Here is a 20,866-nt window from a genome sequence, read left to right as displayed (position 1 = left end):
TTCCTCCTGGACAGTGGATGTTTAATTTCTCTACTCTAGGTAACAGAAAAATGTTGCAGAAGTGATTCAGCAACAAATGAATTGTTATGCAGTTTCCTAAAAGTTACTCAGAATATCCTCCAGTCTATAGCTACCAATTAATGAAAATTTACTACACTTTCCAGTCACATTAAGGTGACAACCCATCAGAAGCCTGAATAACAGCCTTCAGTAGTAAGGACTGCTGTGAGATGTGCAGGAAGACAGTCAGTCAGGCTATGGAAGGTACCGACAGTGTGTGGAGCCATGCCAGCTTCAGAGCCAGTTGAGGACTCATTGTGAACAGCCTGATCAAGGTAGGCCCACAGATTCTCAATTGGGTTTAAGTGCAGGGAGTTTGGTGGCCAGGGGAGTATGCTAAATTCATCCTGATGCTCTTCACTCCACAAGTATACGCTAAGAGCTGTGTGACATGTTGCATTGTCCAGCTGGTAGACATCATTGTGTCAAGAAAAAACAAACTGCGTGCAGGCATAAACAAAAAATAGAAAATCCGGGATGGGGTAATGACAATATTATGAAAAAAAAATATTGCTGCTCACCATATAGAGGAGATGTTGAGTCACAGACAGACACAACAAAAAGACCTACATACACTATGTGACCAAAAGTATCCGGACAGCCACAGATACTTTTTTCATATTAGATGCATTGTGCTGCCACCTACTGTCAGGTAAACCACATCAGAGACCTCAGTAGTCACTAGACATCATGATAGAGCAGAATGGGGTGCTCCGCAGAGTTCATGGACTTAGAACGTGGTCAGGTGTTGGGTGCCACTTGTGTCATTCATCTGTACGTGAGATTTCTACACTCCTAAACATCCCCAGGTCCAGTGTTTCTGATGTGTTAGTGAAGTGGAAACATGAAGGGACACGTACAGCACAAAAGCATAAAGGCCAATCTCGTCTGTTGACTGACAGAGACCACCGACATTTGAAGAGGGTTGTAATGTGTAATAGGCAGACATCTATCCAGACCACCACACAGGAATTCCAAATTGTATCAGTATCCACTGCAAGTACTATGATAATGAGGCGGCAGTTGACAAAACTTTGATTTCATGGTCAATCAGCTGCTCATAAGCCATGCATCATGCCTGTAAATGCCAAACAGTGCCTTGCTTGGTGTAAGGATTGTAAACATTGGATGATTGAACAGTGGAAAAATGTTGTGTGGAGTGACGAATCATGGTACACAATGTGGTGATCCGATAGCTGGGTGTGGGTATTGCAAATGCCTGGTGAACGTCATCTGCCAACATGTGTAATGCCAACAATAAAATTCAGAGGTGGTGGTGTTATGGTGTGGTCGTGTTTCTCATGGAGGGGGCTTGCACCCCTTGTTGTTTCTCATGCCACTATCACAGCACAGACCTACATTGATGTTTTAAGCATGTTGTTGCTTGCCACTGTTGAAGAGCAATTTGGGGATGGTGATTGCATCTTTCAGTACGATAGAACATCTGTTCATAATGCACGGTGTGTGGCAGAGTTTTTACATGACAATAGCATCCCTGTAATTGGACCGGCCTGCGTAGAGTCCTGACCTGAATCCTATAGAACAGCTTTGCAATGTTTCGGAATGCCGACTTTGTGCCAGGCCTCACTGACCAATCGATATGTCTTCTGAGTGCAGCACTCTGTGAAGAATGGGCTGCCATTCCCCAAGAAACCTTCCAGCACCTGACTGAACATATGCCTGCGAGAGTGGAAGCTGTTGTCAAGGCTAAGGGTGGACCAACATCATATTGAATTCCAGCATTACTGATGGAGGGTGCCATGAACTTTTGATTCATTTTCAACCAGGTGTCCAGATAATTTTGATCACATAGTGTACATATGAGCTTTTGGCCAAAACTGCCTTTTTGTAAAGTAGGAGCACAACTCTCACACACATGACCACTGTCTCTGGCCATCGAGTCTCAGGCCCTCCAAATTCCACAGATTCAGCAGCCAGAGACAGTGGTCATGTGTGTGTGAGTTGTGCTTCTACTTTACAATAGCTCAACATCTATGCCATCAAACTGCATGTAGGCCGGGACATGATACCCAAGGATATATGTTTACTTGTGTTTTTCCATTTTGCCTTCCAGAATAATTAGATTGCCCACAAAGTGCCAGACAAAACTTTCGTCAGACCATAAGCTCCCTCCTCCAACATGTATCCCCCTGCTTCATGCTGTTCATGCCAATGGCCATCTGTCCAATGCAGCATAACACATGATTAATCTTTAAAGGCCACCTGTCTCCCCTCAATGGACATCCAGTTGAGGTATTGGCATGCAAATCCCACCTTCACCACTGTTGAACAGCAATCAGCATAGTGTTGCCACCTGCGAGTGTTTATTGTACACTGGTGCCAAACACAGGCAGTGGTGACACACATAATTGGAATGTCACTATACACTATAGTAGGAAGAATTCATGATTAAGTTTATAAGTGATTTGTGGGCATACAGTGTGCAGGATTTAGTTCACATAGTTGCCATCCATGGCATCAGTAGTGGCTCTAACCTGGCTCAGCACTGACTCAAACTGAGCTTAATCTCTCTCCCACATTTCATCAAGTGTAGTGGTTGGTGGTTAGCAGCATACCAGCCTCTCAATAAGCTATGGCCAGATGCTTTCATGGGTGAGGGACTTGGAGAACATGCTGACCGGGCCAACAATCAGACACCCTCTGAATTGAGGCAGGGCTGGATTGGACAAACAATTTGTGCCTTGCATTATCTTATTGGAACATAACATGATCGAGATCTGCAAGATAGAGTACAGCCACCAGGCTTAACACGTCAGAAATGTTACAGCTGCTGCCCAAACTACTGGCTAATGAAACCAGAGTCAATCGTCTTGTGTACCCATACCACAACACCTGTGGACCTGTATGATAGTGATAAATGCAGTCTGGCAATGTTTACTTCCCTTGGAAGTCTCCGTGTGTCACTACATCCATTATAATTATCTAAGCAGAAATGGGAGTCTTCTGAAAAGACCACATGGTGCCACTTCTGAGCATCGTACCGGGCACACCACTGTCTCTCTCTGCTGCTGCATCTAAGGAAACTACAGCAATGATCAGCATGCTGACAGACAGCAGTGCTACAGGGTGTCATCAAACTCTGTGTGTAAATACCTGTGCAACAAACAAGACCATTTCCTGACTCTAGATACTAGTACCTGATGCAGCAGTACAATTCTACATGGCTGAGTGAACAATATGTCTGCCTTCTTGGGATGAACTGTGGGTTCACTGAGGTCCTGCATGGCATTATGTCCCTACAGGACTCATTCAGTTGGTATCCACCTAACACTCATGGGTTCCCAACCAAAGCGAGCAGCAGTTCCATGGGATGATAAATAACAGTCTCAACAGGCAAGTGTCTTGCAACAGCCATATTCCAAAATTTGCAGGTAGATTTCCTTCTTCTTCTTCTTCTTCTTCTTCTTTTTCTGTGAGGTATAACACAATGTTCTTGCAAAAAATTAACAATGAAATGTGATTTCTAAATGGGAAAATGAGAACTCCGGTCCATAATCTTTTCTTGCATAGATAATGTAGATCACATTAATACTACTTAGCATTACAATAAGTAATGCAACGCCATTCTTTCTTGGCCAATTTCAGTTAGCAAAAATGCAGAATTTGTTGTGGAACATCATGGAGTATTCCTGTTTCAGCTCCTATTGTTTCATGAAGTTCCAATAGGTGGCAACACTATACATATCATTCAAAATGGCGTCTGTAATGGAGGTACAATCCAAGCAGAGAGCTGTCACTGAGTTTCTCTTGGCATATATATTCACAGATATTTGTAGATGCTTGCAGAATGTTTATGAAGACTTGGCACTGAACAAAAGGGCAGTGAGTTGTTGGGTGAGGCATTTGTCATCTTCTGACTGAGGACACACAAACCTGTCTAATGTCCTGTGTGACAGCTCGCTGCACACAGCTGTGACTCCTGCAGTGTTAGAACTTGTGGACATTCTCATTTGAGGTGATCAATGAATCACAATCAAACACTTGCTGCTCAACTGGACATCTCTGTTGGTAGAGCTGACACACGCATTCACCAACTGCAGTACTCAGAGGTGTGTGCCTGCTGGGTTCCTCACCACCTAAAATAAGACCACAAAGAGCAACAAAAGACTATTAGTGCAAAATTGTTTGGGCATTACAAAACTGATCATAACAATTTTTTGTGGAACATCGTCACAGATGACGAAACATGGGTTCGTCCCTTTGAACTGGAAATAAAATGGCAATCTGTGGAATGCTGCTGCACCACCTTTCCTCTGAAGAATAAGTTCAAAGCTGCACTCTCGGCCAGTAAAGTCACTGTGACAGTCTTCTGGGACTCTGAAGGGATTATTCCGTTCGATGAGCTCCCTCGTGGTGCAATGATCAGCTCTGATGTGTAGTGTGCTGCCCTCTGGAAATTGAAGAAACAACTTCAGAAAGTTTGTCACCACAAAAATGCAAAAACTTTTCCTTCTCCGTGACAATGCGAGGCCTCACGCGAGTCTTGCACTGAAAGAAGCTAAAAAAACTTCATTGGACTGTTCTTCCTCATCCAGTCTACATCCCAGATCTCACACCTTCTAACCTCCATCTGTACGGCTCAATAAAGAAAACACTCCATGGGAAGGAGTACGATGGATAATGGGTAGGTTATCGACGTAGCAAAACATTGACTCTGATGTTGACCAGTGGTACCGTGTGGGCATACAGGCCCTCCCAGTGAGGTGGCCGAAGGCCATTGCATCGAATGGAGATTATGTTGGAGAATAGGGTGTTGTCACCAAAATAGTGGGGAGTAATATGGTGTATTGGAGTTCTGGATAGAACTGACCTGCTTTCAGAAAAAAAGTCACATTACTTAGCTGATCACTCCCTGTATTTTGTGCACTTGCACTGCAATGCTAATCACTTGGATGTCCTTTTCTCAGACAGTATCCTGAAAATTGTGGATTAAGGGAAACAGGCCAATTTCTTATTCCTATATTTCTGCAAAAATATGACACAGTGCCAGACAGCATGCTGTTAACAAGGGCCCAAGTATATGCAATAGCTTCTCAGAAGGGAAAGTGGCTCAAAGACTTTTTAAATAATAGAACCCAGTACATAGTCCTGGAGAGCAAGTGCTTGTCAGACACAAAGTTATCATGCAGAGTACCCCAAAGTGTGATAGGATGCTCTTGTTCTTTATACTCATAAACTGACAGATACAGTGAGCAGTGGCTGTAGAAGCATACAGGATGATTTGCATTCCATTTGTATCTGGTATGATGAATGGCATCTTGCTCTAAGTATGGGAAAATGTAAATTAACCCAAATGAGTGGGGAAAATAATCATATATTTTTTGAATACTGTATTGGTTGTGTGCCGGTTGACAAAGTTGTCAGTGAAATGTCTAGGTGTATTGCTTGAATGTTATGTTAAATGGAAGAAGCATGTAAGTTCAGTTGATTTGAAGGTGAATGATGAACTTCAGTGTGCTGGGAGGTTATAGCTCATCTGTAAAGTAGGCTTTTACAACTGATTATTGAGTACTCCTCAAGTGTTTGGAATCCCCACCAGGTCAGATTATAGGAAGACACTGAAGCACTGCTATAGTTGTCACCAATAGGTTTGCCCTACATTTCAGTATAATGAAAATACTCTATGAATTTAAATGGTAATCTCCAGAATGAACAAGATGTTCTTTTCACTAAATACTACTGAGAAACTTCCTGGCAGATTAAAACTGTGTGCCCGACTGAGACTCGAACTCGGGACCTTTGCCTTTCGCGGGCAAATGCTCTACCATCTGAGCTACCGAAACACGACTCACGCACGGTGCTCACAGCCTCACTTCTGCCAGTATCTCGTCTCCTACCTTCCAAACTTTACAGAAGCTCTCCTGCAGGAGAGTTTGAAAAAAGTTTTAAAAAAATGTTATTTGTTGTTGACTTATATTAACAACATACTTCTTAAAGAAGTGTTGCTGTGGAAGCAGGGTCCAGATCCTGATATCATTTAGCACTTTCTTAGCAATATCAACACATTTTGACAACATGTACTACCAAGCTGGGGGTACTTTACGACCATCACAAGAAATTTAAAAAATGGAAATTTCATATATTGTTGTTCACTTTTACTCACAACATACTTTTTAAATATATATAGACGTACAGGTAAACTTCTGAATCTGAAAATACTGAATAGAATATTCACCATAAAAAGCAAAATCTACTACTAAAAGTTTTTTAAGTTTAAGTTTTAACTGAAAAAATTAAAATAATTACAAACTGTGTTCCCGAAGGTGGTGTGTTCCCTGACAAGTTGAAACTGGCTGTAGTTAAGCCAAAACACAAAAAGGGGGAAATAAAGCAAGTACAGAACTACAGACCCATTGCCCTAATCTCAAATTTCACCAAACTGATGGTGAAAATAATATTAAAAATGTCCTGGAACATTACAACAATGCTGACATATTAAGTTATTTTCAGCATGGTTTCAGATCTTGAAGTATCACCTCAGCAGCAGTACAATTTGTCCATAATGTAGTTGAAAAAATAAATGAAAGATCAAAAGCGGCAGGAGTGCTCCTGGACCTCTCAGGGGCTTTGATAGAGTACATCATGACATTCTCTTACCAAAAATTGTGAAGAGTGGTGTCACTGGAAAACTCATGCAATTGCTAGAAATATATTTAAAGGGTAGACAGTAGTGCACTTAGATTGCATACTCTAATGGAGATATACTAGAGATGAGAAGGCCAAGTATAAGAAATATACATTTTGGTGTTCCCCAGGGCTCCATTTTAGGTCCAGTCCTAATCATATTCTATTTAAATGATTTCCCAAGCTCTCTTGGCAACATGAAATTGATCACTATGTATGCAGATTATACATCTGGTGTCTGCTATGCAGACAGTGAGCCCAGCCTAATTGAAGAGTTACATAACTTTATTGAAAAGGCAAGAGCTCACTTTGAAAGAGGCAACCTAAAATTAAACATAGAAGAAACTAATATAATTCATTCTAAACCAAGTGATCCAAAGCGACAAAATACTGTGACTGATGAAATTCTACCAAAAACCAATACAGATTGTATATTCTTGGGTTTAGGCATAGACAATTGACTTTCATGGAAGCAGCAAGTTAATTATGTCTGTAAAAAAAAAAATAACACCCAGTCTATATGCATTAAGAAGATTATCACCATGTCTTAATTCTGAAACCCTAAGGACTGTAGATTATGTATTAGTGTAGCCTTTCTTGTCTTATGAAGTAGTACTGTGGGGTGGGACATGCCAAACTAACATGAAAAAGGTTTTCATACTGCAGGAGCGAGCCTTGAGGATCATAGCAAAAGTAAAACCATGAACTTCTTGCAAACCCCTATTCATTAGACACAATATTCTCACAGTTTATGCCATGTATATACTAGCAATTACAATGCTAGTGAAAGAAGAGACTAAGACCACAAAAAGAAACATGGTTATTTACAACTATGAAACAAAGCATAGAAAAGACTCTCATATGGTTAACAGAAGATTAACAGAAGATTACCAGTGGAAAGCTCCTATGTCAAAGGAGCTGTTTTTAATAACTTGTTACCCAATGAAGTTAAGATATCGACAGAGGATACTTTCAGAAAGTGAGTCAAGCAGCGGCTTAATCAAAAATGCACTCAATACCTCAATTTATCCAGAATTTTAATGTAATAAGAAATAATGTAAACTAAAAATATTGTAATTGTAAATGCTTTCTAGTTAATTGAAAACACACATGCATTTAAAATTATGTGTTATGAGCAATAAATTGAAATACATTGCCAGAAAAAAAATTTGTCCGCTTTTTTAGAGGTTTCAGATTCACTCAAGTTTTATTGTTGCAACTGTGCATACAGACTACAGGAAATTATTACATTTACAGTTCAATGTCATGAGTGTTTCTAAGGTACCAGGTATTGAACCATGCTGCAACACTCATGTTAGTATGTGGTGTAGCCTCTATGGGTGACAGTACAGGCTTCAAGTCTGGCATCCAGTCAATCATACAGTTGGCAAATACTGTCCTCAGATACACTGAGCCGAGCCTGCTCGACTATTTCACACAGTTCTGTGTTGGTCAACAAGTCACACAAGTCATTTCTCATCCCATCATATTTCATAAGTTCTCAATTGGAAGCAAGTCCAGAGAGCATTCTGGTCAGCAGAGTTGCTGCGCATCTCACAGGTCACCTCAAATTTTGCAGGCAGTTTGCGAGTGAGCATTATCCTGTCGGAATGACAGATCATTGTCCTTTTGCAAGAATGGTGAAAGAATGAACCTAACAACATTCTGCATGTACTGTGGGCTGGATTGTGTTCCCTCCAGAACCACCAAAGATGAATGAGAGTTGTAGCTTATTGCACAAAAGACCGTAAGGCTTAGGATGGGGGCAGTGTGTCTTAGATGAATGCACTCTATGAGCTAGTGCACACCAGGTCTATGTGGTATGCGCAAATGACCATCACTAGTGTGCAGGCAGAATCTGCTTTCATTCCTGAAGGCTGCAGTGCACCATTCTATCTCCCCAGTGACCCTCTGACAGCATCGGTCGACCCGTGCACATCAATGATGCTGTGGTGTGAGTGGATGATGGGCTAGGAGCGTGAGTGATTGTAGTCCCACTGCTAATACCTGGTTTGTAACAGTTCACATTGACATGACTGAGTTCACAAGTCCTCTTACCTGTGCTGTGCAAGCTGTACAATCCGCCACTGCTGCCCTTACAATACGATGATCCTGGCACATGTCTATGCTATGTGGACGTCCAGAACCTCATCTAAGGGTGTGAGAATGTTCACGAGTTCACAGATACCAGCATTGTTGCACATTTGATGCAGCACATACAACTTGCGTAGCTGTTTTCTAGAAGGACCATCCCACCACTTGGGAGACCAAAATTTGACCCCTTTTTGAACTCACTCAGTTGGCTGTAGGAAGCACAAGTGCATCTCCATGTCATGGTTGCTTGCTGTTTCACACATTTGCACCACACTGAACCTCCTGGCTGTGAGCATTCCCTGTTAAAGGACAGACACAGATGTTACTCTGGTAGCCATGCTACTATGCTTCCTGTTGGTGGACGATTTTGAAACCATTATCAGTAAATCCACTATGCTCCAGGTGGCATATGCCATGATCAGAACTAAATTTATGTCATCTTTCCAGGAGTACAATTTTTTTGTGGCAGTGTGTAAAGTAACTGATTAGATTACAATATTTTCAAAAAATGAGCCCAAATTACCCATCCACACCTTGATATTGCAAGGGTTAAATCACTGATTTAATAGTCAACTTGGATGTGATGTCTTTATTCACAAAGGTTTCCCTGTCAGAGCCCTTACTTGGCAAAAGTTTTGGTAAAGAGGTCTCAGCTTTATTTAGACATGTTATGATCTTGACATACTTTATATTTAGTAATAAATTTTTTGAACAGACTGATGGTGTCACCTTGGGTAGTCACTTGTCACCCTTGGAGTCCAATTTGTTTATGGAGTACTCTGAGGAAAAGATGCTGGAAACTGCTAGTCTGTAGTCCACAGTAGTTTGAGACTATGTTGATGACACATTCATAGTGTGGCCCCATAGTGAAGATTAATAACAAGAATTTTAAAACCATTTGAACCCCATCCATTGACTAATCCACTTCACAATGGAAATCAAATAGGAGGGATAGGAGGGTTACCTTCTATTTTTATGTTTTGGTTCAGCCTAAAGATTATAGTACTTTGGTATATGGGTATATCAGAAGCCAATGCATGCTGATTATCTTTATTTTCAAACAGCTGCCACTGTACTTCCCAGACGATGAGTGTTCTCAGAACTTTAATACCCAGAGCACATTTCATTGCTGATGAGGGCAGTCTGCAAAAGGAACTTCTACACTTAAAAACAGCTTTTGAAGGTAATGGATATTCTCCACAGCAGATATGAAGGAACTATGAATAAAACCAAAAATCGGCCTAAGGAATACAGAAGATGACAAAGAAAAGTTTTAATTCATTTTTTCCTACCATGGGTGGGAAGCTATCAACAAAAATATGACAGATTCTTATCAAGTGTAAAATAAGTGTTTGTTTTCCCTCCATTGAAGACAGCAGCATTCTTGGCTTCCACTAAAGATGATTTAATGCTGCTGACTGCTTGGGTTTAAAAGTTCCCCTGAGAGTGTGGTCTTTCATATGTCAGGCAGATGGTTCATACAGTCCTTGAAAAGTGCATGGAACATTTTAGGTATACCTGCCTCATACAGCCCAATACCCCCAGCCTTGGCAGAGCATTACATTGTCACTTGTCACTCTATGCTGTACAAAAGTGTCGAACTCCTTGTATCAACTTCATCTTTTTGGGACACGGTGGTGAAAGAAGTAGTTGAAATTCATTTGATGAATAATTTTAAATATATACCAGTTTAAGCTTCGAATCCAAAATTTAATTTGATAAGCTTTCAAAGACTTCACTACAGTGCAACTCAGAATTATACATTGACTTCCCAACGTAGATCAACCACATAACCACAGATGCAACTCATGCATCTTTGCTGTCAGTCAACACCTCTGGTGCTTGTATATCTATGGCCACATGCAGAGTGGAATGGTCCATGGGTTTAAAGGGATGGGAAAAGTGTTGGGCCAGTCTTCTGAAGATGGCCAAATGGTACACAGCTGAAATATTAGAAGAAGAACAAGGATTTATGCTCCAGCATGTCTGTAACTTAATGGAGAAACTGCTGTCATTCAGTGGTATAATGACTGCAGCAAAAAGATATCTGAGTTTTTGAGTTTTCAAGTATTCAATTAAGTAGTTACATTTCTCCTTCTTCAGTTCTTTGGTTGGCATTTATATCAATTTCCATCTTACAATACAATACAATACAATACAATTCAACCTTTACTGCAGTAACTTGCCATCAATAGCTCTGCTCAACCACACGTACAATTCTATACATATTGCTACTTAAAAAAATTTCATATTGCAAATGCCTAAAAATAATATTCACAAGTCATAAAAGTGGATCTTTTTACAATTATTCTTTAATACAATTTTCAGTGAATGTCAACCACCTTGTTAGAGTACACTTTTTACATCCAGATTTTAACTTTTAAATAGAAGTAATTTTATACTTGGGCCACATATCATGAAGGATCTTTTATTTGACTTTAGTTACATTAATACCAATATTTTTGTGAAAAGGGAAGGAATTTCAGTTATTTTAAATTACTGACACTAACAATAAAAAAAATTTCAGAAAAAATAATGGTTACAAATGTATTACAACTTGCAGTTTTGGTGTATGAACTTGATATTTAATTTCATATAGTTCATGCTATGAAAAACTCTCTTCAATTTACAACATAGTTTTTCATACATTTTTATGATCACATATGTTCAAGAAAAAGTCTCATTTTTAATAAAACAGCAATGAAATTGTATTCACATTTTTGAGAAACGTCATTTTTTGTTTTAATATATGAAAATTTCAGATATTTGAAATAAATATTCAAGAATTTCGTGAGTAAACAACATCCAAATGCAAAAGTATTTTCTATTTATACATGTGTATATTATTATAAGTGACCTGCTAGTAATAAGCAATGAAATGCTGATCAGGTGTATTGTGTTCTTCTCTAAAATGAGTGTGGCATTAGTACATCAGCTTCTATACTAAAATGAGTGTGACAGTGTAGTTCTGTTGCAGAATCAATGTGCACTTCTAAAAGATTTAAGTATGCAGTTGTAACACCCATAGTGCTGTGACATTGTGATAACTACTTTGGTTTGCATATGATGTAAAATATTTTGCATTGTATGAACATACCACAATCTAGATCACATATTTTTTTTTACTCTAATGGGCATCTTCACATCTAATATAAGGAGAGGATGGTAGCAGTCCACAGTACCATCTGTTTGACAAGTGCTCACTGATTCCAGTAACAGGTGCTAACATTGTCTCCATAGTTTTCTTCTGATGGTGGCCTACTGAGGTGTAAATTGGTAGTTGCAATAAAAGCCCATGCTGTAAGCTGTGCTTTGTTCATTAAATTATAAAAAAGATCACTGTATCTTCCTGGTGACACTATGATGTATATTTCAGATGGACAGTACATAATGTGCTGCTCACATAAAGCCACTCCCCTCCCGCGTAAGGACATCAGTGTTGGCTGCTACCCAGTTAAAATACCAGAGGATGATGAGTTTTACACAGAAAAAGGAGTAAAGTGTATGAGTGTTGTGAGGACAATGAAGACCTACACAATGGGAGGATACTTGGGCCCTGCACAATCAGTACGTATGGCTCCACGTGCACAGCTTCACTTGCTATTAGATCTGGTTACTAACTGTCACTTTGTATTTCAGGTTAGCTCTGCAAGCCACTATCTAGATGCTTCTTTCATGTACGGATCTGATGAGAGGCATGCATCTAGAATAAGGGAGTTCAGTGGAGGGCGACTTACGACACGGGTCCTTGCTGATGGCAGAAAAGTATTGCCCCAGGTCAACGACTCAGTAGCCTCTTGCAGTGTGTCCTCTGATGAAACATGCTTTCTTGCTGGTGAGGATGGCATCATTTCTAACTTCAGTTCATATGTAATTACCTAAAATTCTTCTGTCATCGACAGCAAGGGACTTGCAGGGATCAACTGAACTGACAGACATCTATAGTTAGCTAGTTTAATGTTCTACAGGTCATATTGTATAATATCTCATAATGGTGTGGAATGAGTCGTTTTACTTTCACATTTAAAATTAATAAATGTGGCTGCAAACTGAATATATAGGACACACAGATGTGAGTTAGTAACTCCTAATGACCGCCTTTTATACATAACAATAACAGGAATTCTTCTACAGAACAGAAGGACTTTTCAAGGAGAAACCTTTTCAGTTTTATCGCAAATATTACTTTGCTGTCCATCAGACTTTTTATGCCACTGATTAGGTGGTAAAAAGTTTTTGATGGAGCATTGTGCACCCCTTTTTGTGCTAAAGACAACTTAATATGGATTAATGAATGTCATTTTTTTAGGTATTGTAATTATGTACTTCATTGCTCCTTTTGAATGGTAGTGGATTATTTACAACAAACTTCATGTGACAATAAATGTACTGGGAAGTAGCAGTTAGAATGCCCAACTCCTTAAACAGATGTCTACAAAATGATTGTGGATGTGCACCACAGCACATTTTTGAGCAATGAAGACTTCCTTTCTCAAAGATGAGTTACTCCAGAAAATTGTTGTTGTTGTGGTCTTCAGTCCTGAGACTGGTTTGATGCAGCTCTCCATGCTACTCTATCCTGTGCAAGCTGCTTCATCTCCCAGTAACTACTGCAACTTACATCCTTCTGAATCTGTTTAATGTATTCATTGCTTGGTCTCCCTCTACGATTTTTACCCTCCACACTGCCCTCCAATACTAAATTGGTGATCCCTTGATGCCTCAGAACATGTCCTACCAACCGATCCCTTCTTCTGGTCAAGTTGTGCCACAAACTTCTCTTCTCTACCTATTCAATACTTCCTCATTAGTTATGTGATCTACCCATCTAATCTTCAGCATTCTTCTATAGCACCACATTTCGAAGGCTTCTATTCTCTTCTTGTCCAAACTATTTATCGTCCATGTTTCACTTCCATACATGGCTACACTCCATACAAATACTTTCAGAAATGACTTCCGGACACTTAAATCTATACTCGATGTTAACAAATTTCTCTTCTTCAGAAACGCTTTCCTTGCCATTGCCAGTCTACTTTTTATATCCTCTCTACTTCAACCATCATCAGTTATTTTGCTCCCCAAATAGCAAAACTCCTTTACTACTTTAAGTGTCTCATTTCCTAATCTAATTCCCTCAGCATCACCCGACTTAATTCGACTACATTCCATTATCCTCGTTTTGCTTTTGTTGATGTTCATCTTATATCCTCCTTTCAAGACACTGTCCATTCCATTCAACTGCGCTTCCAAGTCCTTTGCTGTCTCTGACAGAATTACAATGTCATCAGTGAACCTCAAAGTTTTTATTTCTTCTACATGGATTGTAATGCCTACTCCAAATTTTTCTTTTGTTTCCTTTACTGCTTGCTCAATATACAGATTGAATAACATCGAGGAGAGGCTACAACCTGTCTCACTCCCTTCCCAACCACTGCTTCCCTTTCATGTCCCTCGACTCTTATAACTGCCATCTGGTTTCTGTACAAATTGTAAATAGACTTTCGCTCCCTGTATTTTACCCCTGACACCTTCAGAATTTGAAAGAGAGTATTCCAGTCAACATTGTCAAAAGCTTTCTCTAAGTCTATAAAAGCTAGAAACATACATTTGCCTTTCCTTAATCTTTCTTCTAGGATAAGTCGTAAGGTCAATATTGCCTCACATGTTCCAGTATTTCTATGGAAAACAAACTGATCTTCCCCGAGGTCAGCTTGTACTAGTTTTTCCATTCATCTGTAAAGAATTTGTGTTAGTATTTTGCAGCTGTGGCTTATTAAACTGATTGTTCGGTAATTTTCACATCTGTCAACACCTGCTTTCTTTGGGATTGGAATTATTATATTCTTCTTGAAGTCTGAGGGTATTTCACCTGTTTCATACATCTTGCTCACCAGATGGTAGAGTTTTGTCAGGACTGGCTCTCCCAAGGCCGTCAGTAGTTCCAATGGAATGTTGTCTACACCGGGGGCCTTGTTTCGACTCAGGTATTTCAGTGCTCTGTCAAACTCTTCACGCAGTATCGTATCTCCCATTTCATCTTCATCTACATCCTCTTCCATTTCCATAATATTGTCCTCAAGTGCATCACCCTTGTATAGACCCTCTATATACTTCTTCCACCTTTCTGCTTTCCCTTCATTGTTTAGAACTGGGTTTCCATCTGAGCTCTTGATGTTCATACAAGTGGTTCTATTATCTCCAAAGGTCTCTTTAATTTTCCTGTAGGCAGTATCTAACTTACCCCTAGTGGGATAAGCCTCTACATCCTTACATTTGTCCTCTAGCCATCCCTGCTTAGCCATTTTGCACTTCCTGTCAATCTCATTTTTGAGACGTTTGTATTCTTTTTTGCCTGCTTCATTTACTGCATTTTTATATTTTCTCCTTTCATCAATTAAATTCAATATTTCTTCTGTTACCCAAGGATTTCTACTAGCCCTCATATTTTTACCTACTTGATCCTCTGCTGCCTTCACTACTTCATCCCTTCAAGCTACCCATTCTTCTTCTACTGTATTTCTTTCCCCCATTCCTATCAATTGTTCCCTTATGCTCTCCCTGAAACTCTGTACAACCTCTGAAACCTTCTAGTATCTCCAGGGTTCTTCCATGTATACAACCTTCTTTCATGATTCTTGAACCAAGTGTTAGCTATGATTAAGTTATGCTCTGTGCAAAATTCTACCAGGCGGCTTCCTCTTTCATTTCTTAGCCCTAATCCATATTCTCCTACTATGTTTCCTTCTCTCCCTTTTCCTACTGTTGAATTCCAGTCACCCATCACTATTAAATTTTCATCTCCCTTCACTACCTGAATAATTTCTTTAATCTCATCATACATTTCATCAATTTCTTCATCTGCAGAGCTAGTTGGCATATAAACTTGTACTACTGTAGTAGGCTTGGGCTTTGTGTCTATCTTGGCCACAATAATGTGTTCACTATGCTGTTTGTAGTAGCTTACTTGCACTCCTATTTTCCTATTCATTGTTAAATCTACTCCATTACCCCTATTTGATTTTGTATTTATAACCCCGTATTCACCTGACCAAAAGTATTGTTCCTCCTGCCACCGAACTTCACTAATTCCCACTATATCTAACTTTAACCTATCCATTTCCCTTTTTAAATTTTCTAACCTACCTGCCTGATTAAGGGGTCTGACATTCCATGCGCCTATCTGTAGAATTCCAGTTTTCTTTCTCCTGATAACGACATCCTCCTGAGTAATCCCTGCCCAGAGATCCAAATGGGGGACTATTTTACCTCTGGAATATTTTACCCAAGAGGATGCCATCATCATTTAATCATACAGTAAATCTGCATGCGCAGTGTACACATTTTGAAATTCTGGAAGTATCAGGGATAGAATACAAGATACAAAAGGTTACCCACAACTTGTACATAAACCAAATTGCAGTTATAAGAGGTGAAGAATATGAAAGTAGTTGAGAAGGGAGTGGAACAGTGCTGTACCCCATCACCAAGATTATTTAATCCATATATTGATCAGGCTGTGAAAAAAACCAAAGAAAACCATGAAAAGGTAATTAAAGTTCACAGAGACAACATAAAAAATTGAGGCTTGCTGATTACATTGTAATTCTGTCAGAAATTGCAGAGGACTTGCAAGAACAGTTGAACAAAGAGGGATTGTAAGATGGTCAGCTACAAAAGCAAAACCAATCATGCAATACTCAGATATCACAAACATCCACATTTAAACTTTTTAACAGATGATTTCTCAAATATATGTGCTCTACAATCAACTTGTAAAGCTGATTCTGAAAATTATGTGTGTTTTGTTCTATCACATTTGGATATTTTACAAAATATGATATAGTTGTAATAGGAAAGTTCACAGAAAAACAGAGGCATTGTGTGTATGTGTGTGTGTGTGTGTGTGTGTGTGTGTGTGTGTGTGTGTGTGTGTGAGAGAGAGAGAGAGAGAGAGAGAGAGAGAGAATTAGTTTCTTTAGACAGAATATGTTTCAATGTGGCCACAAACTACAGTGAGGCATTGTGTGTGTGTGTGTGTGTGTGTGTGTGTGTGTGTGTGAGAGAGAGAGAGAGAGAGAGAGAGAGAGAGAGAGAGAGAATTAGTTTCTTTAGACAGAATATGATTAAATGTGGCCACAAACTACAGTGACTAACTTCTAGGATGGAACTGTTTGTCCAGGTGATGACCGTGTGAACCAGAACCCACTCGTGGCCTTGGAGACAATTTTGTTTGTGCGAGAACACAACCGAGTGGCTGACCAGTTGTCTGCTATGAACCCACACTGGGATGATGAGAGGCTGTACCAAGAGGCTCGGAGGATTGTTATTGCTGAGTATCAACACATAGCTTACACGGATTTCCTGCCACGGTTAATAAGTAAGTGTTATTTATAAATGTTATATCTGTCAGAGCAGTATCTACTCTCTCTTCTCCCACTTAATTCTTCTAAATGTCCTTTCTTTTTTCCTTTTTCTCTTGATGTTTATGTTACTCATAGATTAAAATACTCAAATGATCAAAGTTGTATCCACAATTATGTTCACATATGGGTGCAATTAATGCATAATCTTTTGCATGGACACACCCTACACAGGAGGGACTATACCTGAATCTATTTACTTATTTCTTGATGTCCCCTGCATTTATACAGGGATGAATTTGCCATGGATGTGGACCACATCAAGATAATGATTACACATATTAAGATAATTCAGTTACATTTTACTGCTCAATGGATACTACAGTACTAGAAAGAAAATAGTAAATGATTATTATCTTTCCTCTTCAAATAGGACAAGTTCAGAACAGTTTGATGGCCATAGTTGTCATCATAGTAGAGGAAATCAATTAAGTGATACTATATACAATAAAAATGTTTGAATGAAAAGAACATGATCTGCATAAAATACTTAAATCAGCATTTGACAAATTATTATCTCCACTTTCCAGTAGCAAAATTTTCAAAACAGTTTAGGCATAGTTGTTATGCTACATGATAATCAGTTCAGAGATTCAACGTAAAATAAAAATAAAAATTAAAAAAAACACACACACTACATGGTGTTTGAATGCCTATAACATGATCTACATAAAATTCTTGTATTAACATTTGCAACTATGAAACTATTTAGCTGTATCTTTTCTTTGATAAGTTCTCATACACAAAGTCCTCAACAGAATGGAATAAGTGTTTCAAGATAAATTGGCATAATACGTTCAGTAAGTGAACTGGTGAGTTTTCAGGATGGTTACAAAATACTGACACACATTATTTACAGAAAAATGAAAAAACTGATAGAAGCTGACCTCAAGGAAGATCACTTTGGGTTATGGAGAAATGTAGTAACACATGAGGCAATACTGATACTATTATTTATATTAGGAAATAGGTTGAAGAAACTTTCATTAATTATAGATTTTGGCAATGTTGGCTGGAATATCTTCTTTGAAATTTTGATGGTAGCAGGGATAAAACACAGAGACCAAAAGTTTATTTGCAATTTGTGTGGAAACCAAACTGCTGTTATAAAAGTCAAAGGACATGAAAGGCAAATAGTAGTTCAGAAGGGGATCAGACAGGGTTGTAGCCTATCCCTGATGTTATTCAATCTATACATTGAGCTAACAGTAAAGGAAAGCAAGAAGATATTTGGAAAAGCATTTAAAGTTCTTCAAGAAGAAATAAAAATTCTGAGATGTGTCAGTGACTCTGCAATTTCATCAGAGATGGCAAAGAACTTGTAAGAGCAGTTTAATGGAATGGATAGTGCCTTGAATAGAGGTTTTAAGATGAGCATCCACAGAAGTAAGATAAGGGTAATGGAATACACTCAAATTATATCAGGCAGTACTGAGGGAATTTGGCTAGGAAATGAGGCACAAAAAGCTGTAGATGAGGTATATTATTTGTGCAGGAAAATAACTGACAATCGTCAAAGAGAGTGGATACAGAATTCTGACTGACTATAGCAAGAAAAAATTTGCAAAAAGGAAAATAATAATTTGTTAACATGGAACATAAATTTAGATGTTAGGAAGAAGTCAATTCTGAAGGTATTTATGTGGAGTATAGCCTTTTACAGAGGTGATATTTGGATCATAAACAGTTCATAAAAGAATAGAAAAGAAGTTTTAGAAAGATGGCACAACAGAAGAATGTTGAAGATTAGATGGGTAGATTAAGTAACTAATGAGAAGACACTGATTTGACTGGGGAAAAAAATTGTGGCATAACTTGATTGAAGGAAGGGATCAGTTAATAGGACACATCCTGAGTCATCATGGATTTTTCAGTTTGATAATGAAATACGTGGAATAAAAATTGTAGAGCAATACAAAATGATGAATGCAGTAAGCAGGTCCAAATGGATGTAAGTTGCAGTAGCTGTTCAGTGATGGAGAGAGTTTTACGGGATAGACTAACAGGGGAAGCTACATACAACCAATCTACATACTACAGATGACAAAAGATTGATACTGAATGATTCTTCCAAACAGTCACTGAAAACACAGGGACAAAATGATCCATGAAAGGTAGATCCATTAGATTTACTTAGACTGGTATTACAGACTCCAACACCAGACAGGTTTTGTGATATCATGTGTTACAGAGACCATAAAAATCATTAGGTCATTGAAAAGCAGTACATTTTCTGGCTATGACAGTATATCAGTCTAAGCACTACACTTCAGTGCTTGCTTGGTAGGGCCATCTCTGAGTTGCCTTTGCAGCTAGTTCATGAGCCAAGGTATTTCCTGAAAGACTGAAGCAATCAATAGTAACATCAATTTATAAAAGTGTAGTTAATCGACTTAATCTTACCCATATTCTCAACATTTCTGAGAAGGTAGCTGTTGATAGAATACTGCACTATCTTTCTTAAAGGAATACTGCACTATCTTTCTGGAAATAATCTTTAAAAACGTTCAGTTTGTTTGCTGTAGAGGAGTCTCAAATGAGAAAGCAGTGTATCATCTCATCGAGTCAGCTATACTAGAACAATTATCCACTTTGATTTATCTTTGATTCTGCAAAATTCTTGATGTAGATCATTTTACTAGGAAAAATAGAATGGTATGTCATTAAAGATCTTCCCTTTGCATTTATGGATGCTTATTTAACAACTGAAAACAGAGGGTCATATAAGCAAATGATTTACCAAAAATGGAATAAATTCAGAATATGGAAACATTAAATATGGTGAGACTCAAGGTTCAGTGATAGACCTGCTCCTGTTCTTAGTCTACATAAATGAACTGTAGGGAGAATGTAGAACCCTTCAAAAACTGCCATATTTGCTGATGATGCAAATATACTGATAAAGGACCCAGTCAGAAGTTGACCAGACACAGCCACAAGATTAATGGTATGGGATTGTACCTAGTTCACAGTCTAAAGTTTAACCCTTAATCTTAGCCAAACCCATATTAAAACTGTTCCGAACTAATCAGAAATGACATTCAGGTATCAGAAGTATAGATAAGTTGGTGTACTATGTCATTATGAAATATTTAGGAATAAAAGAGATGACTTGCCAAAAGGCAGAATCACTGTGTCAATAGGTGCACAAACAAAAGGCACCGAGCTTGGTTAGCTTACAGAAAGCATTCCTTTTTCAAGTTTGCAGGAAAAACATGATTTTAAACACACACACATGAACACACACACACACACACATACGCATGCGCATTCATACACAAATTTGCATGCACACATCAGGGTGTGTTTGCGTGCTTTTCCTTATAAGCTCGAAAAAAAGAAGTGCATTCTGAAAGCTAGCTGAATTCTGTAACTTTTGTCTGTGTATCTATCGAAGATGCAGGACTCCTGCCTTTTGGCAAGTTTTCTTCTTTACTCCTAAATAATTCATAATTCTCAGACAGACCTTTCCATACATTACTGTACCAAATCATTATGTATACAAGAGCTGTTGTACAGTGAACAAGCCTAGGCATCAGTACACAATGAAATTAACTGCATTCTTTACAATAGCTTTGAGTGAAAAATACAAATGAAGATCAAACCTTTATTGAGAAACTGAGATTTATGTTGTTTTTTAATGT

The 20,866-nt window shown here is 38.7% G+C and overlaps 1 protein-coding gene across 1 annotated transcript in view; it reads left to right on the top strand.

Annotated features, from left to right (window-relative positions):
• LOC126106595 (peroxidase-like) overlaps window positions 1-20,866 on the top strand; it is a 98,106-nt gene that overhangs the window by 35,389 nt on the left and 41,851 nt on the right. Inside the window, exons 5-7 of the mRNA XM_049912939.1 lie at window positions 12,176-12,366; window positions 12,439-12,634; window positions 16,982-17,179. Coding sequence (XP_049768896.1) covers window positions 12,176-12,366; window positions 12,439-12,634; window positions 16,982-17,179 — 585 coding nt within the window. The remainder of the gene's footprint in view (window positions 1-12,175; window positions 12,367-12,438; window positions 12,635-16,981; window positions 17,180-20,866) is intronic.

This window comes from Schistocerca cancellata, chromosome 10 (genome assembly GCF_023864275.1).
Source record: "Schistocerca cancellata isolate TAMUIC-IGC-003103 chromosome 10, iqSchCanc2.1, whole genome shotgun sequence".
Taxonomy (NCBI): Eukaryota; Metazoa; Arthropoda; class Insecta; order Orthoptera; family Acrididae; genus Schistocerca; species Schistocerca cancellata.
This window is presented reverse-complemented; position numbering and strand designations above follow the sequence as displayed.